General features: G+C 32.6%; 1 protein-coding gene across 2 annotated transcripts in view; it reads left to right on the top strand.

Moving 5' to 3' along the window:
* LOC139513550 (parathyroid hormone/parathyroid hormone-related peptide receptor-like) overlaps positions 1 to 24,639 on the top strand; it is a 36,800-nt gene extending 12,161 nt beyond the window's left edge. Inside the window, exons 3-14 of one of the 2 annotated variants that reach the window (XM_071302170.1) lie at positions 3,381 to 3,474; positions 3,664 to 3,774; positions 11,542 to 11,675; positions 13,241 to 13,335; positions 15,059 to 15,206; positions 16,754 to 16,913; positions 17,824 to 17,884; positions 18,687 to 18,753; positions 19,755 to 19,840; positions 22,835 to 22,973; positions 23,299 to 23,340; positions 24,383 to 24,639. In XM_071302170.1, coding sequence (XP_071158271.1) covers positions 3,381 to 3,474; positions 3,664 to 3,774; positions 11,542 to 11,675; positions 13,241 to 13,335; positions 15,059 to 15,206; positions 16,754 to 16,913; positions 17,824 to 17,884; positions 18,687 to 18,753; positions 19,755 to 19,840; positions 22,835 to 22,973; positions 23,299 to 23,340; positions 24,383 to 24,625 — 1,380 coding nt within the window. In that variant the 3' untranslated portion in view covers positions 24,626 to 24,639. Of the gene's footprint in view, positions 1 to 3,380; positions 3,475 to 3,663; positions 3,775 to 11,541; positions 11,676 to 13,240; positions 13,336 to 15,058; positions 15,207 to 16,753; positions 16,914 to 17,823; positions 17,885 to 18,686; positions 18,754 to 19,754; positions 19,841 to 22,834; positions 22,974 to 23,298; positions 23,341 to 24,124 lie in introns of both variants that reach the window. The other variant, XM_071302171.1, reaches the window with a different exon arrangement.
* The last annotated feature ends 3,207 nt before the right edge of the window (positions 24,640 to 27,846 follow it).

Here is a 27,846-nt window from a genome sequence, read left to right as displayed (position 1 = left end):
TGATACTATTTTTTAACAAAGACGTTTTTAGTTTGAATGTCCTCAACTTATGAGTATGAAAAATATTTTTGAAATCTTAAATCTTTCTGTTATATTTTTTGAAGTAATATTAATTGAATGGTTGTGTTGCGTGAAGAAAAATCACAAATTTAACGATAGTATCAAAGCTCATACTAAGCCAAACTGACGTGAACTCTTAAGGCATTATCAAGTAAGAATAGTAAAATCGACCATATCAACAATTTTAATCAGTTATATTACTCTTAATATCTTCCTTTGTTCAGACTAATACCTGATAAAATGAAATACTTTGACATGATTAATGGTGTTTTCTTGCTCACGCAATGCAATCGTTTTTGTTTACTCTTGGTAATGTCATGCTGTAAGTAAAAGCATATAAAAACGAAAGCAACAACATTGAAAAGATATGACATAATCCATGTGTATACAACATTACTTAATGTGAAGGCTTATTAAATCGAAACATAACTGAATTCACAAATTTCACATAACACATATCGTAAGATGTCTTGCTATTATAAATATAATGAATGGTATTGACTTATCACGTTTTATGCAAATAAGTGAATTATACTTTTAATTTCTTATTAATTTACATGTTTTTATATTTTAAATTTAAGTTAATTCTTGATGTCAATCTAAACATAGTTTTCGAATATTCGTTTTTTTTTATCTGTTTGTTAGTTAAAAAGGGTTTCTTTAATTCATTCTTAGTATACACATAAATAAAATGTTTATAATTGAAACGATTGTGTTAACAATTGCACACTTCCAAATATAAGGATTACCGAACAAAATGTATTTAAGATCTTTTCAGCAAATAATTTCTATTTTGGAATTTTTACACTTCATTATTCGGGTGAATTTTTCAGTAAAAAATACTTTCTCTGTAACTGTACATTATTTATTTTAACACTATTCGGTTTGTGGATTGCTAATGTTTCTTATCGCTTAGTGGATAAATTATAACGTTATGATTGGTTTAACGCCGTCACGCGGTGAACCCTTATTGGGGTTAGTAAATTTCAGTTCATGACAGCACGTCTTCTGTTAATGGTGACTTTATCTATTGATCTTGTTGTATTTCATTGCCTATTTTTCTGCAAAATGCATTACGGAAGATAGAGGGTGAGTAAAATACATAGGAGATTCAGCCTTCTGCCAACCCCTCCACGAATTTTACTTACCCTCTATGAATCCGTAGGGGTCAGTAGCAAAACATATATATTATGTTATCGCACCACAGGTAAAATATCACGTTGTGATTGGTTTAGAAACGTCACGTGGTGACCCCCTATGAGACCGTAGGGGTTAGTAAATTTCATAGGGGGTTCATGAAGCGTTAATGGTGACGTCATCTATTGATGTTGTTGTGTTTTACTGTTTATTTTTCAACAAAACGCAGCAAAAAAAGTACAGCGTGCGATAAACTCGTTATACGGTTAACAACTGATCCCCTACGGATCCATAGAGGGTGAAAAAAAATCCATAGGGATTCGGCCTCCGGCCTCACTCCCTATGGATTTTACTTACCCTCTATGGATCCGTAGGGGGTCAGTAGCGAACCATATAACTTATAATATTCTTTATTTTTCTGCTTCTTATAGTTTGTTTTAAATTGACATTGACCTACGTAAAGAAGTTTATTGACGAGGAAATATTTATACATTACAGCAGACTAGACATATTTAAAATAGAAGCAACAACAATAGCAATGATAATAATGATAAAATCAATAAAAAAGAATCAAGACTTACAACATTGTAAGCTAGACACAAGTTTTGCGGGAATGTCATTTCAGTTATTATAAAGATTTTGCATTACTGTTAAAAATATTTTATGGTTTTTTATTTCTTGAGAGTCGTCCTGTTTTTTGAAATCAAATATAAGAAAATTGTTTAACATTTTAACGCTTCAGTGAAATATGGCATATTGTCTTCAACGCTTAAAATAATTACCTCTTATTAACTTGCTTGTTTAATTGACACTTCACGTAATGTATTTTATTAAATGTAGTGAAATAAATGGATTTATTTTTCATTTTCATGTCACTTTAATCGAGTATTAATTGATCAACATTAATGAAGAAAAATTAACTGACGTTTAATATAAATTATACGCTTAGAACAAAGGCAAAATTGATTAAAATCTCTTCATGCTTTTACCCATTACTATCTACAATAGATTAGGTTCTATGGCTTACATAGCCCTTGAAATAGTGAATAGTTATAGAAAGGAAAATAGTAACTAATTATTAAACCATTACAATTAAGCACACAACAACCATTAAATATAGAACTCGTTTTCGACCAGATTGTGAATTTTGAGTCTGTTTTTTTGTGATGGCTTCAAACCAAAACATTTAACATGAACTGTCAAACACACATATAATCAACCTTTTTTGTTACGGTCAACCAGGTGAATAGCTAAGATGTTCTAACATTCAGTCTTTACTGTTTTCGATTTGTTGTTTTAGTTTGAATTATATTATTTGTCCATTCATTTCATGGTGTTATACATCTTCAAGTGGTGCAATTCATATTTTATTACAAAATCTTATATTGATTAGATATTTCAGGAAAACTCTCAAGTGACTAACAAAACGTGATAAGATATATTAAACAGGAAGTGCCGTGCAAATGACCAATATTCAAGATAGCTAATCTCTCAGATAAAAGTTAAATCATTACGGAAATCTCGAAGAATCGACTTAAATTGTTATAGACGTCATGCGCTTATATTATCTCATGCAAACATACAGAACCAAATGTAAAAGATTTAATTATTAATAATAATAGAATAGTCATTTCCTCGTTTTTTCTAAACGCTGGCTACTTTTGTTTCGTTTTTCCTTAACATTTTATGGTTTTTATTTGTATTTTCATTAATTGTAGCTTTAAGTGAGTGTTGTGTTTTCATAATGAAAATGCGTTAAAAAAACGGTTAATTTTATAATTTTTAACATCTTTGAGTATGAATAAATGCGTTTTCTCTAGAATTCTCGCTATTTATAGACAAATAGTAGACATTCATTTGTCACGATATTGACGTGGGTTCTAATTAACAGGACGTCCTTAATGTGTAGATTTTATTTTGAACTGAAACTATATGGCACTGCAATATTTATTACTTTTTCAAACATTATAAGTGAATGATAGGTCATTTTGATTTGACTTTTGCTTTTGAAAAATACAAAATAAAAATAAAATCCACATGCGTGTGTCTAAAATGTTACAATTTTACACAGAATCTATATAAACTATACTTTATTTTAGAATACTAGTACTTCAATCACCGTCAGTTTTTGTCTTTCATTACGCGAACTTGTCTTTTCATAACTCCTGTAATTGTATTTTCAGACGCAAATTTTGTCAAAACATCAACAACAAGCCTTGATTGAACAAGAACTGGTGCGATGTTTTACCAATATTAAAAACCAAAATGATAAAAACTGTAAGTATAAAAAGGTTTGGAATATACAGGAATAAACAAAACCAAGCACAATATCTCTTCCATTTTGTGTTACTCGAACGCGTTATAATAACCTCAATTGAAATATTTGAAAACGATTCAGTAACAAAATTGATGTTGTGTGGTAGGATCGACTTGACTATCACTATCTTAAAATATTATGTATTGCAGCAAGCCAATGTGAACAAGTATGGGACGGTGTTATGTGTTGGCCGCCGGTCGAACATGGAACCACAAGCGTTCAGCAATGTCCAAGATATATCCATAAGTTTAAACCAGATGGTAAGATTGCTGTCTTTAATTCATACGATTTTAGAATAGTCTTTTCGTAATGCTATAAAATTTTGCATGAGTTTTAAAAAAATATACGTGGTGTAAGGCAATACACACCGAGTATTTCAAACTTCATTACAAAAATTCATTTAATGGTAAAATAGAAAAAACAAAACTATGTGTAATTGTCTGCATCAGGTTTCAAAACCGGAAGTCAAATATATACTTTTTCTTAACAGTCTTTTGAGCTTACATGTGCAGTTGTTACTAATGTCTTTTATTCATATAATTATATCTGGGTCTCTTAAAAAAGAATAAAATGAAGGACCGAAATAACGACTGTGTTTACTGTACACTACTAAGGAGAATAATTATATTTGAATACTTACAGAAAAGCCAAGAATATGCTTAAGTGCCTATATATCCTTCATTGAGTTGAAGTCATCTCATCATGTTGTACAGAAACCATAATGTCAAATTAAGTTGATCATTACGAATACTTGTATCGCAGATTACAAAGAAACTTACAATATGCCGAAGCCACCACTCCATTCTCTTTTCTTTGATTATAAAAATACCAATTGAAATACGCTTGTGAAATTCTTTATTTCACCACAGTTTTATAACTTAAATAGAATAGTAAACTAATTGCAGTAAAAACCCGAAGAGCTTTTAGTCATTTATTCCTCACCAGTTATAGGTTTTGAATTTCAAAATAGTTGTGCCTCTGGCATCACTGAAGAGATAATAAGTGTCGAAGTAACTTTATTGTTATTTAGTTTTCCGTATGCGTGAAATCGTCAAAACACAATCCATTTTGCAAAACCTACATTCGTTTGGGAGACATATAAATCGCCAGATTATTATTTATATAATAGTTCTTGAAAAACTGGTCATTATCGTGATATATGGACTGCCCACAGGACAGTGGTATTGACTAAGATAGTGATGATGACTGAGCCGAATGACCAGTTTTCCAAGAACTATTATGTTTCTTTCATTGGGAAACCATGTTTTGGAAAATTCTCATAAATTAAACATGCCTACAGCGAACTCGAGTAGTTGTACGATTTCTATGGCAAAGAGTGAAGACAAGTCGTAGTAATACTGCCATTCATTTTAGTGCAATTTTTTCAGTATAGAAATACTTAATCAAGGTATTTTTAAAATTTTATAAGTAACGAAAACATATAATAAACAATTCAACAACTTAAATATAATATTAAAACAGGAACATGTTTTATAAAAGGTACATCTCTTTAAACAGAGAAACCACGCCCAACCGGTCATTAACAGAGAAATCACGCCCAACGGTCATTACCAGACGAAAACCACGCCCCAACGGTCATTATCAGACGGAAACCACGCCCCACCGGTCATTAAAAGTTCTTTAACGACTGGTTTTCTGGTCCATTTTTTTCTGTTAATGACCGATGGAATTTATTACTGAAGAATAATGAATGTCATGTGACCCCTTTTAATCCAATAAGAGAATCTTATTCTCAACCGATATGAAATAACAGATGATAATTTAATATCAAGCCAAGTAGCAAGTACTTTGGTACTGGCATTAAAATACGATTATTGTTTTAATTTAATTTCAAAATCATTTTTAATTTAGGAATGCATCTCGCTCCTGTGTATCTGTGATTCTGTCCACGGGTTTGACTTTACGTTTTCGTCGTATTTGGTTTAATAATCTCTCAACAATAGTATCAGGTTTTTCACTTAAAACATCAATTAAGAGACATAAATGTCGAAATGTGAATCAAGTCAGTAAACTTGAACCGTTAATACTATTACACTTATACCACCTGGATTTTCCTCTATTATGTTTTTTTCTTGCACTTAAAAAAAATATGCAGAATTTAGCTTTTATTTCAAATAAAGAAATACTAGGCATGAGTAAAGTTTTTATACTGTCCAGTACTATAGAATACATTCTACATAATGTTTCATTTCATATAAGAAAATTATCATCACTGGAAGTTAGTCAATCAGATTTCCACCCTTTTTCTTCCTGTGTACAAGCTATATAAAACATGTAATCGAAAGTTTCCAAAATATTCTATAGAAACACCAAATAAAAAATAATGATGCTTTGAAACACCCAAGATATATATTTTTTTACTGCAATGAAATGTAGGATAATTTTCCTACAACTGTCAATTTCACGGGAATATTTTATTTCGTATTCAACTTGATGTGACGTACTCTGATTTTGGGTATTACACCTATATGACGTTAGTGCTGTTTTTGACTAGTTTATTTACCATTAGTAATTTAACTGGTTGTAATAAAAAGATGTTCGTTGATCATGAAAGCTAAAAGAACTTATTATACCCCGTCATATATCGAAGATTTTATCCCAATTTTATTCTTATGTTTCTCGTCCTTTAAGAAAATATGTGTTGATAACATGTTTTACGGTTAATTTTCTACTAAGGACGAGTTAGAACTTGATATTTGTCGAGTTAAAACCCGAACGTTGTTCCAATTTGTTTTTATTTGGTTATTATTTTGTGTTCACACTTTCCTATCACGACACCCTCATGAATTATATCAAATTATCCTAGTAAAATTTTCTTACGATTATGTTAGAAAAATTATACATGTTTCGCAAAATGGTTAGTGTAGGTGTTGTCTCTAGAAAACAGAATATTTTGACTGGAATCTGTCTGTACATTTGTGTTGTTTATGTCTTTTTGTATATTTTAATCACCTAAATGATAATAAAGCCTTTCAAAACTAAGACATAAGCATTTTTTAAATGCTGACTATGAAACATTACAAAACAAACTTTTAATGACAAGAAACCTTTCTAAAATTTAATCAATAAATAAATCCATTTCATTTACGGTTCCAATTAAAGAGTTATCATCAAATTTCCAAGGACTGATTTCTTGCATAGAATAGTGTTTGGTTCAACGTACGAACGTCAACTTATTCAATTGTTCAACCAGTAATAAATGGAATGTCTCTAAGGAATATCCTAATATAATTGGTTCTCTCCAATTACAGTGATTCTTTTATTGATCATTTAATACAATGAATTGTGTAAGAGCAGTAAACGCGGAAGGCAATCACCAAGGTTAATAGGTAGACAAAAGTAGCAACAGTATATAAAAGGCTTCTGTGATGCAGCACACATTATAGCACAATGTTTAAAGGTCATATTAAAAAGAAATGTATGTCCTTTTAGTGTTAAGACTTTTCGTGTAAGTTTTTAAACTCTGAAATAATGAACGCCTGTGACCTTCATCATAAATTAGTTGACGACTCTATTATGGAAACAAATCTAAGGGAAAATGGGCCAAACCTATTTAACATGACTTACAGAAATATGTTTGTTTTAACAATTTGAAGTGTGATAAGCATTTTCTTTTTTTATGCATTTTCTTTTACATTGTTCTTCCCTGGAAATTATATTTTTGTTTTAATTTACATCTCTTTGTATCGTGTGAACCAGGTGGTCTAAACTTAACTAAACACAATTATGAATCCGTCTTTATCAATGTGATCCAACTTATCATGAAAACGGATAAGAAGACTTTTTCAAAAGTCTGTACACATCCACAGCTTAATATAAAAAAGAAGATGTGGTATGATTGCCAATGAGACAACTATCCACAAAAGACCAAAATGACACAGATATTAACAACTATAGGTCACCGTACGGCCTTCAACAATGAACAAAGCCCATACCGCATAGTCAGCTATAAAAGGCCTCGATAAGACACTGTAAAACATTTCAAGCGAGAAAACTAACGGCCTTATTTATGTAAAACAAAAATGAACGAAAAACAAATATGTAACACATAAAACAAACGACAACCACTGAATTACAGACTCCTGACTTGGGACAGGCACATGAATAATGTGGCGAGGTTAAAGACAACTTTATCATTTTAAGATACACAAAGGCACATCTGATTATTATTATAAGCATTTTGTTACTGTATATATTTTTTACTAAATGTTTATAAGTTTTGTCTTTATTCGTATTTTTCTTTCTGATTTTGACATCGATGATGATACAACCGTGAATCAGCAGACATATTAATCAATGTACATCTATAAAGTAGAGAGTATATGGCAATTGAACGGAAATAGTTTAATGTGTTTGTCCAATCAATTACAAAATAATGTGTTATAAAAATAATCGTCATGGGTATAAAGAAAAAGACAATACCTGTCTGTATCTAAATCGTTGTGTGAGAACTTTGTAGATTTCTAGATGTAAATAGGCAACAAAAAACAAAAAAAAAATAGGAAGAAAGTAAAGAAAGCTTTATCGTTACGGGAATAAAAAAAATGCCTTCTTAAACTAGAAAAACCACAAGCTATGATGCGTTTGTACTTACACAAGACAGAAGTATAAAACAGTTGAAACTAATGTATATTCGAAACCTAGAGTTACATCAGGCAATCTATAAGTATAACATTATATCTTGCTTCGTAATGACTATTGACAAAAGAAAAGCATTAAGTAAGATTAGTAGAGATCGGAATCGATAAAAGAACACAGATCTTTTCAGGAAATACATTTGCAATCATTTTTGACTAAACGACCGAAATGTGAGGTTATTGTGCGGTTAATTTCAGTTAAGTCGAACGGAGCAATCTATTTTACAATAGTTGAGCTCACCTAAGAAACTCAATACTAGTATATTAAAATGTGATTGAACATGTGCTGTATGAACCATACATGCATATCATAAACCGGTATGCTGTCCGTTTGACGTCCTCAAATGTTTTAAAATGAATGTCCTGTTTTATCAGAATTTTGCTCACTTATTCTTTATGCTAAGAATACTAAATCATTGTCTGCATAAAACTCACCCGTAGCTTTTAAATAGAGATAGTTAGAAGACCAACAAAAATGAGAAGTCGAATAGCTTAAACAAAGGAGGGACGAAAGATACCAAAGGGACAGTCAAACTCATAAATCTAAAACAAACTGACAATGCCATAGCTAAAAATGAAAAAGACAAACAGAAAAACAATAGTAAACATGACACAACATAGAAAACTAATGCCCGCGTCACACTGTCCCGATTTTTATATACGATGGACACCCGAATGCGAAAATTGTAAGTTCGTAAGAAGTTGGTCCCGATCTCGTTAAAATACCAAAAAGTGACCGAAGCAAGTACGATGAATAACAAAGTCTTTACGATGGTGCCGAAATTATATACGATAGCAAAAGATGGACATACGAAGGTTAACCGAAGACGGATATTTAAGCTTCATATCTCAGCCGAAGCCTACACAATGGATCACGAAGGCTACACGATGGATTACGATGATGGCGCGATGGCCATACGATGTCTAAAAGACGTCGTGTACAGCTTACGATGCATTTAAATTATATGCCGAAGGCATCACGCGTTCTGATTCCTTTCACGGATTTGGCTATACTTTTTGGACCTTTTGGATTATAGCTCTTCATCTTTTATATAAGCTTTGGATTGCAAATATTTTGGCCACGAGCATCACTGAAGAGGCATGTATTGTCGAAATGCGCATCTGATGTAAGAAAATTGGTACCGTTAATTTTATTAAATTGTTTGATCAATATTGAATATATATCATATTGTACATTTAATTTCTGGTTTAATCATAAGACGGAAGACCGTGGGCTTGAAGGGTAAAACTTGACTCTGAGTCTCTGCATATAATGCCACCAAAATCAGGGAGAGGAAGAGGAAGAGGAAGAGAGAGGGGTATGAGGAAAGTACAAGAGCAAAAGAAAAATATAATATAGAAGTGGAAAGTTCGGAATCGGATACCCATAGCACAGAGAAAAAGAGACAAAGAACATAGTCCGAATAATCACCCATAATTATGCCCATGTTTACTGATCTATCTTAAAGGTAAGGTTATGGGTCGTTGGAGAATATCATAATAATATAGACAAAAGGAAGGATGTGGGGGAAGCAAAAAATGCGGCAAAATATGACATATAGAAATCAAAATGGTTATGGAGTAAACATTCGTGTGACAACAACTCAGACGATACATAAAAAATCAGAAAATGAAGAAAAAGTTGGTTTCCCTATATACGTGTACCTGCAGTGTTGGTGTACGAGGCGCGTTTATGATATGAAAAATTGACAAAAAATAATATTTTACTTGTAAAAGTAAATCCTGAGCCTGTAACAGCTGTTCTTCTTGTTCCATTTGAATTAATAGAAACAACGCTGTCGCCTTTCTTGTTCTCATAGAATCATATGATATGAGCTCCATGTTTTGTGAACTTCTTCTTTAACTGTCGTATTAGCCTGACCAGTGCATATCGCGCATGGCACTTTAAATGTATTTTAGTGCGAAAATTAACTTACATTTAGCTGGATTTATTGCCGTCGTAGTTCCATCTTGTACACTTCGTACTTTTATTCGATGGCACCACGACGGGATTCCAAGGTCTTCACGAAGTCGTGTTGCCATCGTAAGACCTTCGGGTAGCTTCGTGATTCATTCGTGTAGACATCGTAATGTCAAAACTGCCCGATGGAAACGATGGAAACACGAATGCAATACGATTTTTAAAGATGCAATCCCGGTGACATTACGATGGTGAGGATGGTGATACGAACTCAATACGAACCCTCAACATCGGACGCACCTTCGGGGATTTTTTAACATGTTAAAAAAATTAGAACCCTTCCCGAAGTTGTACCCGAAGGCTAGAAAAAGTGGCCGATGGTTCTACGATAGTTAAAGATGGCACTACGAATAGCCCGATCTGGATACGATCAGTCCCGATTTTGCAAATTTTCATAATCGTGTTGCCATCGGCGTAAAAATCGGGACAGTGTGACGCGGGCATAAAGAATAAACAACACGAACCCCACCACAAACTAGGGGTGATCTCAGGTGCTCCAGAAGGGTAAGCAGATCCTGCTCCACATGTGGCACCCGTCGTGTTACTTATGTGATTACAAATTCGGTAAATAGTCTAATTCGGTAGGTCACATTCATGAAAGGGAAGGGGATTGTAGTTACGACGTAAGGAACATATCCGATTTCATTTGTGAAACGGTTATTCCATTACGGTCAACCAACTCGTGATGGCGTCCGTAAAATTTACGGAGGAATGATTTCAACTTCACCATTTGGAACTCTTGGTTTAATAGCTTCCTTGTGAGCAGCAACCCTCTATCAAGAAAATCATGATAGGTAATGCAAGCACGGGAATATCGTATCAATTGGGAGATATATACCCCGTATGCGTAAACAACCCACGTAGCGAAAAAAACTGCAAATACCACTACGGAAATATATGATGGACGGCAGTATCGCATTGGTGTTTATAGCGACTAAACCTTAGTTTCTTCGTACTTCTTTTACAAAAAATAAACATATCAATGATTTTTAATGTCAACACATAAGTGTCGACTATCAGGGAGAACACATTCACAAGAAGTGTCATCGATACAAGGCTAATAATTTGTTATACCAAATGTATTCGTTATTGGAATTACAATTTCGATTTTATTTCTGATATTCTATTTAAACACCGTTTCAAAGATTGTTGAATACTCTGGTATTTTCCTATTTTTTTGCAGTGTTTGCCTTGACATCATTGTATAGATCGTAGAGTTATGTCAAATAGTGAATAGTGAAATTACAAAAGGCGAAACTAATTTTATTGATAACGTGTCTTAAGCTATTTCGCACAATAAAATAAGTTATACGGGATAATAAATTATGTATGAACTCTGAATGTTTCATATGCATGTTGTGAGATTGAAACCATTTCCATTTTAATAGGCTTTGCAACGCGGATATGTTTGGAAAACGGCGACTGGTTTTTTCATCCCGAATTAAACAAAACATGGACAAACTATTCCGGATGTGTTGGAAACAATACAGATAACCAATCACTAGTGCCCGATGTCATTCAGGTATAACATAGTAAATGGGTTACTTTACAGTAAGACGGACTCTTATCTGGACAACATTTTATACTTCCGTTTGGAGTTAAAAAAAAAACATCAATCGGTATAATTCAACCGACTTCAATTTATATATCTATTTATCTTTTATCAATTACATGTTTATGTACTTACATTTCAATGAGATGAAAATATGTAGCTTGAACAATTTTTGACTAATGAAAGTTTTCCACCTATTTCTGTCATGCTGTATATATGATATGTTTATGAAAATGTATAAATAACGAATGAGAAGAAATAACTTTTCTACCTGATTGCAATATTGAAGATTTAAAAAGTAAACATCATAATAACAGAGGTTTTTATGCGTGCTGTGTTAAAATCTAGAGTTGACGCAACCATGTATTGCCTCACCTACGTAACGTCCAGGATAATGATATAAAATTGAGAATGGACATGGGGAATGTGTCAAAGAGACAACAACCCGACCAAATATAAAACAACAGCAAAGGATCACCAACAGGTCTTCAATGTAGCGAGAAATTCCCGCACCAGGAGGCGTCCTTCGGCTGGCCCCTAAACAAATATATACTAGTCCAAAGATAATGAACGCCATACTAATTTCCAAATTGTACACAAGAAACTAAAATTAAAATAATACAAGACTAACAAAGTCCAGAGGCTCCTGACTTTGGACAGGCGCAAAAATGCGGTGGGGTTAAACATGTTTGTGAGATCTCAACCCTCCCCCTATACCTCTAACCAATGTAGAAAAGTAAACGCATATCAATACGCACATTAAAATTCAGTTCAAGAGAAGTCCGAGTCTGATGTCAGAAGATGTAACCAAAGAAAATAAACAAAATGACAATTATACATAAATAACAACAGACTACTAGCAGTTAACTGACATGCCAGCTCCAGACTTCAATTAAACTGACTGAAAGATTATGATTTCATCATATGAACATCAGACACAATCCTTCCCGTTAGGGGTTTAGTATGATACCATCATAACATATATGAGAAGAACATAACCCGTGTCATGCCAACAACTGTTTTTAGAATAAATGTGTTTAGTTCCGATGCAAAGACCTTATCAGTGACTCAATATTAACGCCAAAATATGCAATCTTTAATGACTTGAAACAGTATCGTAATTATATCCCTTCTTAATAAGTCTATTCAAAGGTTTTGTAAGTTTCTGAGGTGAATACTGACACCTTTGTGCTTTGCATCTTTGCAAGCAACCGATTTATTATAATTTATAACGTTCAACGCGTGGTTCGTCAACATTATACTGATCATAAAGAAACGATTAATATAAGTATTCGTCTTGCTTTGATATTACTATTTTTAAATACAGAAAAATAAATATGCTTTATCATCCGACTTCACGAAATGGTTGTGTTATAATGATAAGTGCTTCAAGTCTCATCAAATTTGCCATGTCGTAGATATTAGGACTAGCCAACCTACAATCATTATGGTATATAAATTGACCATTACATCATCTTGTCGGGAAATCTGTACATTATTTTCTTTATTAGATATATATTGTATGTTTATTATAGGAACATATGCCTAGGATGCAGATATTCTACAACATTGGTTATGGTATTTCGCTGGTTTCACTTCTTGTTGCAGTTATACTGATGATTTATTTTAGGTAGTCATTTTTATTATATATCTTTTATATTGTATCCCCTGCGGCTTTTGATTACACCATTAACATGCATATAACTAAGATTTCTTTAAATGTTTACTTGATTGTACTATATTATTACTGTGATTCAATTAAAAAAGGCACTTGATTCAGCATCCAACGTTTAAATGTTTATATCCTGTTATATTTAATTTTCATTTAAAAACACAGCAAATATTGCTAAGTAACATTATTTGGACGATAAACTTATTTGAGTTGAATAGCAGTTAGAATAATTAGATTTACATCAAGTCAAAATTGTATTCCTCGATCATAAGGCATCACATTTCTTTTTCCGAATAAACAAACTTAGACAAACCAGAAATAAAGTATTCAAAGATTAAGAGACCAGTATCCGGTGTTTTACTGATTGCAAGTATTACGAATCATTAATCATCTCCAATTTAATAGACAGTGAAAATTTATACTACACCTCAAAACATCTAAGATCTGACGCCAGGAGATCAGTCCTAAACAGAATAAGTACAAATACTTCCACAGGATCGGCTTACCCTTCCGGAGCACATGAGATCATCCCAAGGTTTTGGTGATGCTCGTGTTGCTTAGTCTTTAGTTTTTTATGTTGTGTCTTGTGTACCATGTGTACTGTTATTTGTCTGTTTGTCTTTTTCTTTTTTAGCCATGACATTGTCAGTTTTTTTTTTCGATCTCTGAGTTTGACTGTCCCTTTGGTATCTTTCGCCCCTCTTTTCCAAACAACTCATAAAACTACAAAACGGAATTCTGACTTATACCTTTGATACGGTTTTTAGGGGGACAGTCGCATTAACAATGTCGTCATGTTTAACTAAATTTTAATAAGCTTTTGGATTATATATTTGGGTGCTTACATTCATATTTTCGGATTTCAATATTTAAAGTTAATATAGCATACACACATGATAAATGCAGTTTTTAAGGACATTTTGTTGCCGTAGAAATATAAAGAAACACGTGAATGGGCTTAATAACGCACTTTTATACTTGTTTCAGATAAAAATTGTTCATGATTAACAAATATTAAGATACAAATTAAAAGGACAAAACATGAATTTAGGGGACTTTTATAGCTGAGTAAACGGTATGCGATTTTCTCATTGTTGAAAGTCGTCTTCTACCTAAAGTTGCCAATTTCTGTGTCATTTTAAGGTAAAATGGTTGCTTAAACCTGGTTTAAAGGCTACCCATACTTCCCGCTTAAATGGCAATATTAAAATTTCCGCTAAAATGACATCATAACGTGAAATGAATTTAGTAAAGATATACGCAGATACACTAAGGACAAAGAAATACATGAACGAATAATATATAGCAGTGCATTAAAAGATGTAAACCCCAGAAAAACAACGGGCATTATAGCACACCAAAACATGACAATAGAATTATAAAATGTAAGTCACACGAGTTTATCAACGTATTTGTGTGCCGTTTATTTATCACGGGTAAATTTCGAAAAATAGAATATAAAATTGGGATTGAGCTTCTAGTAATGTTATTTTATATATTTTCTAACCATAACATGAATATAACAATTGAATTGTGTTTGTTATGGTGTAATTGTTTGTATTTTCTAACGAATGATCTTTTACAAAAGAAGGTCAAATATGAACATGAACACTCTTTTTCTTTTTCTTTTTTAAATCCGATGAATAAATATGTGAATACAGATATCTTTTGTTTATTTCAGAAAACTTCATTGCCAGAGGAATACTGTTCACATCAACATGTTTATTTCATTTATATTACGATCAATAATTTGTTTCATCAAGGACATAGATATAACACCTGAGGTATATTACTCCTCCACCATAGAAGGAGAAACATCATTTGGTCAGGTAAAAACATCATTTTAACTTTCTATATTTTGTAGTTAATAACCAAAAATGATAAGCATTGAGAAAGATTGCGAATATTCAAGTATGTATTAATATTTAAAATAGAATTTAAATACGAGTACTATGGTCAACATAAATACTTAGTTCAAGCCATAGATAACTCAAGAGATTCTTATATATCAATTATGACTACCAAATGATACCTTGGCACACAACCACTTAAACATGTATATGATAAAAAACTTTCAAAATCAATGCAAGGCGCTAAAATATGTTGAATGTGAAAAAGTTAAAGATATAAAACATACAATGCAACAACGATGTGACATTATACAACCACACTAAATAGATACTTCCGTTATAACAAATCTGGTGTTCTATCAGTAATTATTGCATTGTTTTCTACAAATAAAAATCAATACTAATGCAATACGGAAGCGGCACATTATTTGCTAGGATTGATTTAAAAATTGATATCCATTTTTACGAGTTAAGCAATATTGTATTCACTAAAATAACAAGTAGATTTAACAGAAGCAGAGTTCACATTAAACTACTGTCAACTGAGAGGCTATATTTAGGTTGTACACCACTTATGAAACGCAGAAATGCTAGAAACAACTCTCATAGTGTATTTTGAAATGTAAACAGTTATTATTTTTTTGAGTAAATTCGCACGAACATGATTAGACTTGTGTTTTCAGTTATATTAACTTATTGACCTCTTACAGTGAACTAGTGATTTATCATCACGCAATCTAAATGTATTAAAAGTCCGTGAATCACAAGAAACTGCAATAACAAGCGTGACATGACAGCAATGTATTTATACGTTTTAGATTTAATGTTTTCGATAATACAAAATCCTAACCCTTATTACAGAGTTCTGTCAAGTCAATGAAGGTCAGAGAGAAGCTACTTGATCTATAAACAAAAAGGCAATTTGACAAAATATTTACGTTTTCGCGATTTAAATCTGAAGATATCAAAACGGTCTTTAAAATTTTATTTTGTCGATTGATTCTACTCCCAATTTGGACATTTTGATTTATTGTAAAAGAGGTGCAAAATATACCAGAGAGACATTCTAACTCATATATCTAAAATAAACTGACAACGCCACGGTTGAAAAGGAAAAAGACAAACAGACAAATAATAGAACAATGAAACTACCTAGAAAACTATAGACTAAGAAACACCTTAAACTGTGGCGATCTCAGGTGCTCGGAAGGGTAAACAGATCCTGCTCCATATGTTTCACCGTTGTGTTGCTTATGTTATTACTAAGTCGGTAAATAGTCTAAATGAGGCGTGCATATTGGGAGACGTGTACACTTTCTAGTCTTGTATTTTTTATTAACTTCTCTAGTTAACATTAATATTTGACTAGTGTAATATGTCGTTATTACAACACATCTTATTTAGCCATACCTTACTCATTAAAATAATGTATGCACTCAAAGTTGAACCTTTCGGGCATATTATGCTTCAATTCGTTCAACGATGTAATATCAATATAGCATATTAATCTTTAGCTCAATTTGTAGGCATGGATGTGTAAATCGGTTTACGTCATCTTCTACTATGTATTAACTGCAAATTTCATGTGGATATTTGTTGAAGGACTATTTTTACATACATTTGTTTTGTCGACAAAATACAACGTATCACGACATATATACAGAACATTTCTTATATTAGGATGGTGTGAGTATATTTAACATTTTGATGATGTCATTGCTTTCAAAAACAGGCAATAGTCTTCTTTTGTTCCTGTACATTTAACCCAACTAACTGTGCCATTCGAACTGATAAAGTTGATATTCCAACCAAAATTCCACCAGATAGTTACAAAACTGTATTAATAGATATAAGTATATATTAGAATATTTTGATATTAAAAACAAAGACGGAAGATAGATGCACAAAGAGATTTTGAAACTCATAAGTCGAATAAAATTGGACAGCTAACAAAAAACCAAAACGACTTCACAACAAACGACAGTATACAAGCCATAGAATAGCTTTTCAAAGATGTTCAGATCAGAATGACCTTTTAGATTAAGATTGGTTTAATAATAGTGATGGACGGGTTTTTTGAAACGACAATTGGAACATACAAGTGTTTAGAATATTTGAGCTTTATATGTAACAGTTGTATTTATTAGAGTGAAACTACGATACAGAATTTAAATATAAGCAAGAGAGAGTTTCGTATACATCAATTACATTTTGAAAAGAATTTTCAAAACTGCAGTATAAAATGCACCCCTAAAAGATTAACACAAATATCTTAATACTCTCGATTATATTCGATTTCAAACAGCATATGTGAAAAAAAACCTTCTTGATTAAGGTGGACACTTTTTTGCACTTTTGAAAATGTTAACATAATTGGATCATTACAAGACCGTTCCTGCTCAACAAGACATATTTTGGATTTCAGTGACGTTACATTGATTATTTGATATAAGTTTTTGGGGGTGAACACGGATAAATATTTATCATATTTCTAAACAATTACATATCACAACGTAGATTTAACACATTTACCTATTCAAGCAAAATGGAAGCAGTTTGTCTTTACATATTTTGATAACATAATTCTTTTATTCAGGTGTGCCTTTATTGTCAGTTATACCATGGGTAATTGTGCGATATATGTTCGAAAACACACTGTAAGTAAACACACTATACAATATTGACGTTATAATACAATTTGTGAAATTTTGAAAGTTTGAATTATTATACATTTAAGTTGAATAACAAAATTTAGCAATGCAGTTGCATCATTTACGGTTTTGCATTCAATACTACCAAGATAGTAGATATTCGAAAAATTACCTTGCTTTTTTGTCGGTCTGTTATGAGTAATGTGTTTTTTTTTTTGTAAACATATTGCTATAGTCAAAACTGTACTGTCGAATAACCAGACTTTTTATTCTGACAAATATCATAGGCCACATAACAAAACTTATATTAGCTAGAATAGAACCCTTGCATTATGACTTTTTTTATGAATGCGTATGAACATTTTATACTAGTAATGGTTGGATAATCACAAAGTTAAACTTGATGGCAACAGTACTTTTTGTATGTACAAATTTTATAATTCGATTTAAAAGACAGACCACGATAACAAGCAAATACAAAGGAATTGGTTCTGCAAACATTTTAACAGGGGTACAAAACACAGATTTGACAAAGAAGAAGTCAAGTCATTAGCCCAATGACGGGTGTGTACAATTACGATCACGTTGAACAGTTCTTACAAAATTGCATTAAAAAATAAAGACAAAAACAAGGCAAAAAAACAAGTATAACAGAACACGTAGACAGTCTTCTCGACTAGGATTAACGTTGGTTTCATAAACTGATAAGATTTATTCTTAGGTTTCTTGGGGTAAAGTAAAATAGATATATTCCTTTACAAAGCCATATAGCTGCAATGATTTCTAATTTATAAATTTATGTTTTAAGGTGTTGGAACACAATGGACAATAGATTTTTCTGGATAATCAAAGGTCCGATTATGGTAACATGTATTGTAAGTTAACAATTTATAGTAGCGTTACTTCCTAAAATACGACACTCAATAGCTATTATATTGCAAAACACGTCAATTTAGCAAAACAGTATTTTACTAATAAATATTGACAATATATAAAAATTATTTGGCATTGATTTTTATCAGGGTATATTACAATAGTTATCAAAGGTACAAGGATTGAAATTTAATACGCCAGACGCGCGTTTCGTCTACATAAGACTCATCCGTGACGCTCATATCAAAATAATTAAAAAGCCAAACAAAGTAGCTCAATGTGTTTTGCTATATGTCTTTATTGTTGTGTGACAATCTGGCCGTTGGTAGTTTCACTTGAATGTTTCTACGTCTTATAAGGAAGGAACCATTAACTAACTATACAATAGGGATTTTTTCGTTGTAAAAGGTCGCTTTGTGATATATAGTTGCTTTACTCCTGGACTTTGTAACTCTGTTTGCTAGTAATCTCACTGGCATCTTACCACAATTCGTTATTTACAGACAATAAATGTTGAATTTACTATTATATATGTGGTGTAACCTGAAAACAACAAAAGCCACAGAGAGTGCAAACAACAGTCAACAGTAGATGGGTATATATACAAAGTGGCAACTTTGTAGTCAACCCGTTAAGAATTTATTTTTAGCAGAAATTATCAACGATAGGAAAACCACTGACCATTATTTATGTTGACACGTGATGCTGACTAAATAGCATTTACAATCACATTAGACATTGTAATTCATTTATTAATTACCAGTAAAGGTCAAATTGCGGAAATGGCAATTTAACTACCTATCTCCATAATGTCTTACGAATAGTTCGATATCAAATCTGATTTGTCTTTTTTTTTTGTGCGTGCAAGGTGTATGATATTTGTTGATCAAGGTTGCAATGCTGCATATCTGTAATTCAGACACCATGGAGTTAATTTGATTGTTTCATTTACCCAATATTATAAGTTCATTAAAAATTCTTTCTTCTATTTTTTTTATTGTAGATAAATCTAGTGTTTTTCATTAATATTATCCGAGTGTTGTATACTAAATTGAATGCAGCACACACAAAAGATCCAAATAAATACAGGTATGTTTTATCAAGTCATTTCTATGTTAAGGCGAAGTGTACGTAATTGCACACCTCTAGCGGAATACGGGATTAAAAACGTTCGTCGTTAGTTACGCAAGTTATCTCCCTTACTCCAAGAAAGGACACACGAAAGAGAAACTACTTTCTGCGGTCTATGATGAATCCAACAAGCACGCCTGTGCTGTCTTAAACCCCATAGAAATTATCTAAAGAACTCCAATTAGAAATCACAGCATTCTGTACGTTGTTTTGTGTGCAGCCTGACTTAAAACACTGTTTTTTTTTTTTTAGACGCGTAGAAGGCATTTCGTGTATATGATATCAACAGAAAGGGAAAAAAAGCCTCACAACAAAGTTATAAACAAATAAACATGTAAAAAAATTTCTTCTATTGATATCAGATTAATTAAAATGAAACCTGAATTGACCCAACAATATCGTTTTAAAAAAACCGTAGTCTTGAACGAAAAACACAGTACTCAACGTAAAGTTTTATAATAGGTTAATACAAATAATTAATGAAAGAGTGTGAATTTAATTGTTTAATTAAAAAGACGTTGAAATGTTCGTATTTTGTGCTATTGAAAATTTAAAGACATGATTTATATTCATATAAGAAATCAGACTATACCTAGAGAATAATTTGACCACTAGTGCAAAACTTACCAGTCGGAAGAACAAAGACTGAAAACAAACAAAAAATAAACAAATTATGCCCCAAAAATTACGCAGTAACTTAAAAATTGTCTCACTCTAACATTTATCTTAAAATAAGTAAAATATATGTCATTCAACTACCAGTTTTCAACTTTTTCTACATGTGCATAAAATAAACAGGTGTCTTCTATTCATCCGCAATTTATGGGAAAACAAAATCTAAATTTAGAACCATATTGAAATTGAAAGTACACATGAAAGATAAAATATAACATGTCATTTCTTCTTTCACAAATTCCAATTTCGAAGAGATATATAGCGAAATCTGTTTTCTTTTATTGTGCCTGTGTGTAATTAGAGAATGTTATTTTGAAGTATCAAGTCTCAATTCAAGATTATGAATGAATAGAATATGGAATAACGGGGGGAGGGAGGGGGTAGGACCTTTATCGGAACTCCGGGATCGGGTGTTTTAAAGCTCGGGATTTCGGGATCCGGGAATTCTATTTCCGAATTTCGGGTAGTCGGGATTTAACTTTTTTTAATTCGGGACCTCACCGGATTTCGTGTTTTTAAGCCCGGAATTTCGGGATCTGGATCCCTCCTTCCCTCCACCTTCTATTATGGTTAAATAAAATAGGTCAAGGAAGTTTTGTGATACTTGTAACTGACTGAATTATTCGGGTTACAATTTGAGTAAATCCCGAATGCACATAAAAGTAAAGGTCCAGTCCGACTTTCGGAAATGGACTGTTGTAGATTTCAGATTGATTTCCAGAAATAAAAATCATACAATAAAGTTTCACGCAAATATTCGTCTTCAGACGTGTAAAGTTATACAACGGTTACTAGCCGGTCTAGATTGTAATAAAAAGAAACGCATGCAATGCATAAAATATATAATGTCGTGGCTCAGGGATGTGTTGAATTATAGAGATGCTTATGCGGCACAAAGATAAGATTAATTTACCCAAATGTACTAAGAATTACCACACAACTTAAATTTACTTAAATATTGATTTGTTATCCTGTGCCAGACAGATGGCTGATATTCTGAGAAGAGACCTTGATGAAATAAAGTTTTATGGGAGCAAAGATTTTGAAAGCACGTCGCAGTGTTTAGATTTTAACAAAAAATAAGGCACCAAAGGTCGAAAATAGTTCTAGTTCATAATGAAGAAAATGTCAACCTTTTTTTAGCTTGGCGATCTCCGCACGTACCCGAATATAATAGACAAATACAATACAATAGTACACAAAACGTAACATAAAGAACTAAAGACCGAGCAACACGACGGTATATATTTCATACAAGTATAGGACTATATGAAGCGTCGTAACTGTTGCGGCGACGTCAATAACGTTGTCGTTGTTTTTTTGTTTTTTTACACTCAAGATTCAACTTTAACAGGGTATATATAGCTTGAAAAGTAGCACGGTTGCTAAGGACTTTCTTTGCACCAATCGATTCCTCAGACATTTTAGAATCGTCTCATAAATTTAAAAAAAAATAGATTGTCTAATACAATAGAAAATCTAGGAAATGTAACAATTCCTGCCGAATTTCACGATTTTCCCTATGTATCCTTTGTAATTTTGGTGTATGATGCTGTCAACTTCAACAGCTCGTATCTCAAAAACGAAAACGGTTACCCCCTTTTTTTTATTTTATTTTCCGATTAATTTTTACAAGTAGAATCTACATGTAAAATTTAAAAAAAAATCCATTGTGTAGTTTAATTACGTACACTTCGCCTTAACAATGTTTATCTTTTTTTTTTATTTTCGAACATTTGTAGCCAGCATTACGTGGTTAATTAGATGTGACACCAAGTAAATCAATTAGATTGGAAATGCAGAAAGTACATCATACCACACAAACTTCCAACACCCGTATACTCACCACAAAAATAGACGGAAGTTCATATTTATCATTGTTACGACTGTTATTTACTGTTCTCCGAAGTCAGTGTATGTTCTAAAACATTTAACGAATTTAAAGGTTTTTCATTTTAGGAGATTTTAAGTGTGCTTGGTGAATTCAAATCTAGAAAATTTGGTTTATATTAACCTTGATTTTATTATAACTATGTATATGAACAGAGGTCCATATGTTCATGTCTGTTATTTTAAAAGTAAAGGAAATTTCAAGGCAAAGGCCATGCTTTGGCATATAATGGTTTACTATTATAAACTGCTACTTGGATGGAGGGGTGGTCTCATTGGCACTCATACCACATCTAATTATATCCATAATCATATTTTTATGCATCAAAAGGTACATGGTATAGTTATAACTATTTTAAGATTTGGATAATTGTTAACATTTTATAGAAAGTTAGCCAGATCAACATTAGTACTTATTCCATTGTTTGGCGTGTATTATGCAGTGTTTATAGCAGTGCCTATATGTATGGACCCTAAATTAGAGGTCATATGGATGTATTCGGAAATGTTCTTCAATTCATTCCAGGTAAGGTATGCAGATGTAACCATAAATGTGAACAGTTTGTTGTAATGTCACATACGAATTAAAAGGAATAACTGGAATCACAATTTTTTTTTGCATAGAACAACTAAACACATCGACAACCAACGCTCAAATTTTTCGAGGATAAAAAAAACCGGATATGAATAAAAAGACAATATATGATCAAGTTAGCCTAATGAGGTAAAGGCACATAAATGGTGGGCTACACCAGTTTGATGGGTGATATATCTAGAAGTATATTTGTTTACATTGACTATATTAGATATGTGACATATAATATCAATAACTGGTTATTGTTTTGTTTCAGGGATTTGCAGTTGCCTTATTATTTTGTTTTATGAACGGAGAGGTAATTATAACGTGTCTAAAACAGAATCATTATAGTTTAAACATTGAGATGGTTAACTGCAGAAAACTTAAATTTTGTTTAGGTGAAACAATACAAACGTTGCGGTGTTTTGATTTATAGAATATGTTTTGTATTTAAGTAAAATTGATCACCTACATTTGAACGACAACAACATAATTGCACGCAGTTTCAAAGTTTGATTGCTTTTGCCATATCTGACTTTTTTCTATTTTTTTTTAACCTTCTTCTGTTGGTTGTGCAATGAAATTGGCAATAATATTTGAGATAAAAAAAAAAGGGAGATAATATGAGAGATACTCAAAACTGGATTTGATATGTTTATTATAAGTTAAATGTGAAACACCACTAATCCCTGCCCCGGAATGAAAGAACATAGCAGATAGGAACCGATACAACCTTATATTCAATTTCAGTTAGGTTCATTTTGTAAGCAAAAGACAAGACAAGTTGAAATGTTACAAGTTACAATGTTTTTTTCAGGCTAGAAAAGAAAGGAATGTCACTTTATTGAACTGGAATTAAGAGCTATGCATAATTGAAATTGGAGAATTAAGCATAAAGAATTAGTGCTGTGCCTTCTATATAAGAATAAAAATAAATAAAGTTTGATGTGTCAGTTAGATAAGTTTAGTGTTATGCTTTCTACTTCACTGAAAACATCCTCTGTGAATGATTGGTAATTTCGTATTAACAAACTAACAAAGCCGTTCATAGATTTTGTTTTCTTGATTAAGTTTTGACATAGAGCGATTTCAATTGACAGGTTCAGACAGAGATCAGGAATGATTGGCAGGGACAGCGTATGATATTTAGGAAAACCAACTTGTCACGTTCAAAACCTTTTGTAAGGAGTAACCATGATATATCTTGACACTTGACACATCATATGCTGTATCCCAAATTTAGATGAGAAATTTATATGATTTGTATACGCTTGCCGAGTTCCATGGGCTCCAATGATATTTGTATCAGTTTAAAGCCATTCATTGAGTGTATTTCATTTATTAATTGTAATTCACAGGTTCAAAGAGAAATCAAGAAGCATTGGCGTCGTCGGCGAATAATGCGTCGTCAAAGCAACATGTCATCACGTTCAAAAACATATGCTATAGACCATGACACACATCACACGTGTGTTCCGGACACATGGGATACAAACGGAAATATGGACCTAACGGAACTGACTATACCAGTGTGTAATGTTGATCTCAATGTAAATTCGCCTCAGGAACTAGACGAAAATTTACATATTTTGAATGATTGAAATAAACGGGTTTTGTACGTTTATATTTTTATTGTATTCTAGCAGTAGTTGTTTATACGGTTATACGTAGAGAAATCATCATGTTGATGCACTTATCATCTTAAATTCTGCGATAGTCATTCGATTTTGTTTTACCTATTTTAGGTTAACAGCTAGCCAATATAAATCAAGACTACACATAAACAGGAAAAAAAGTACGAGTTGTTAATCTAAATGTATTAAGGAGACACAATTGAATTAAATAGCTAGAAATGGAACTCACTAAAAATTGGTTTCTGAAATAGAGATTATTTGTTTTTAAATAGATAGATTAAACAACGGCTAACCATCATTTATTTCAAGCGGACAGATCTGATTGTAGAAAGCGAGTACTGACTTGAGAACTTCCTGATAAAAAGACCACTGCTGCAGAAAACTAATTACTTATAGCATATAACACGTTGTTATATATTTTCATGTTTTTGAATCGAACAACATTTATCACGCCTGATGGGTGAGGGCATGTTTAAAAGCAATAAACAAACATCTCTTGCAACAGGCAACGTCCGTACAACAAAACTGTTACATTTTTGATCGTTCAGATAGTTTCACAGTTTGGATTGTAACATGCATTTATTATGCGGAAAATGGTGGATTAGATCTGACTTTGTAGCTACGTAAACCTCTCACTTGTATTTGATTAGGGACTTGCCGTTTTGAATTTTCCTCCGTGTTCATATGATTTTAGTTTTGTATGACAAAGTTTTAAGTAAAAACTCAAAGACATATGTTTCGAACCATATTATGCTAAGAACACAAATTTGTAATAATTTTGTGGTAATCCTAATCATATCACTTTAGTTCAATTTTTACAGATACTTAATTTAACCATTACATTTTGTGGACCGCTTTAATACATTGTTAAGCATTGATAGAATTCTATAGACCTTTTTTTATCTTTTTTTGAACTTTTTTGATGGATTGTTTGTCCTATGCATATGGGAGATTATGCTTGCCTTGTTTAATATATAGGACTAAAAGTGTCTCTGGAATATAGTATTTATTGATAGATTAGTTTTTAAAATTATCTATCCGCAAATGCTATTTATTTGAACTTTTAAATTTCTTTTTTATACCAATTCAAATTGAAAAAAACATTAATTATTACCCTGACAGTGTTTGCATTATATTCAGAATACCGACATTCTTACAAATTTTATTCAATATTTAATACATCATCCACATATATATAGTTTTGTCAATTTTGTGATTTTCATAATTGATTTGTTAATACGTGAAAAGTATATTTTAACAAAACGCATTTGATTAACAGGTCTAACAACCGACGATCTAAAACCCTGCTATCTGCCATTGACGATTGACAAATACATTAATCATGAGATGTAATTAAACTCATCATAGATACCAGGATTAAAATACAAATTAACGTCAGACGTGCGTTTTGTCTACAAAAGACGCTCGAACCAAAAATTAAAAAAAAGATCAAATAAAGTACGAAGATGAAGCATTTTGAGGACCAACAATTCCTATAAATTTTGCCAAATACAACTAAGGTAATCTATTCCAGAGATAAAAATACCTTAGTATTTTAAAAATGCAAAGTTTTATTAAGCCCCATTCCCACTAGACCACGATCGCACCACGCTCACCGCGATCTAAAATAAATTCAGATCGTGGTGAGGTCGCGGTATGAGCGGCATGAAAATGTTAATTTTCGTTGCTTTCACGATGCTACTACGTCCTCATTACGCTTCTACAACGATCCCGCTAAGATTGTACCACGTTCTCACCGCGCTTATTCTGCGACCTCACTACGCTTATCAAGATCTTTCTGCGCTCGTCACGTTCTCACTACGACTATACCACGAGTTATCCGATTGCATCACGATCTTACCACGCTTCTACTGCGATTATAGCACTTCATACCGCGATCTTACTACGTTCTCAACAATAACCTCAACATCGTGTTCCATATAGATACTGTTCCATTTCTTATATTTCTGATTAATACGTAGATTTCTTGGAAACAACACAGCCATGCCACCTAAATCTAGCAGAACACGTATGCATGGTGGTAGGAGTAGATATGGAGGCAGAGGGGGCTCTGATAGTAATGAATCCTGATCTAGCAGAGATGTCGGACCGACCAACGAAACCTGAATCACAACCTACTGCTAGTCCATCAAGCTCACATAACGATGTTTTTACTGAACGATAGCAGGGATGACACAGATGTGTCAAGCATGGTTGAGCCGTTGGAGAAAAAAGACAAGAGGTCCAAATTACATACAGACAAACAAAACATGGAGAGCTTTTATATATTGTATATGAAAATGACAATGAGCATGATGGTCGTCGTATGAACGTAGTCAGGTCGTAAGCAGAGCGTGCTGAAGACGGCATGGACATGCTAGAATCGTACTATGGTCTTGAACAGCGTGGTGAAAACGTGGTATAGTCGTAGTGAAAGCGTAGGTGGGTTGCAGTGAGAACGTGATGGTCGTAGTGAGGTCGTAGTAACGTCGCTGTGAGATCGTAGCGCAGTCTCTACGGATAGAAAGACGCTTTCACTACGCTCTCGCTACGATGGTACGTCGACCTTTGGGATCTTACCACGACCTTACTGCGCTCTCACACTACGCTTCTATAATGACCTGATTTCGCCATGACCGCACCACAACTGTTTTGAATATGTTCAAAGTTGGCCACGCTCATCACGATCTTGAAGACCTCACCACGACCGTATTACGACCTTACTGCGATGTACACGATTTGCATTTTTTTTTCAAAGATCGTAGTGCGATTGTGGCCTAGTGGGACTGCGGTATAAACAGTTTATCCATAATTATGAACATATCAAGGATGACTCAAGTCAACACAGAAGTGCTGATTACTGGGCTAGTGATACCCTCGGGGAATTAAAACTCCACCAGCAGTGGCATCGAATTGATCTTAAATATTAATTTAATTCCAACAGAAATTTAAAAAAAACCTTGCGGATAAGATGTAAACCGCAAACATGAGGTGCAAATATTTGTACACCATTACCGATTTTCGACAATTAACAAATATTCGATCGAGTCAAAAAGAAGTATAACATCTTCGATCTGGAACTGCCTCATTCTCTGTCATAAGGCTGCATTCCTCTTAGCTGCTGTTTTATCTGCAATTAATAGAGATACGGGTAGTATTTGTAGTACTATTACTATGTAAATGACGCT

Source organism: Mytilus edulis, chromosome 2 (genome assembly GCF_963676685.1).
Source record: "Mytilus edulis chromosome 2, xbMytEdul2.2, whole genome shotgun sequence".
NCBI lineage: Eukaryota > Metazoa > Mollusca > Bivalvia > Mytilida > Mytilidae > Mytilus > Mytilus edulis.
The sequence above is the reverse complement of the archived record's forward strand: the minus strand, read 5'-3'. Positions and strand labels throughout refer to the sequence as shown.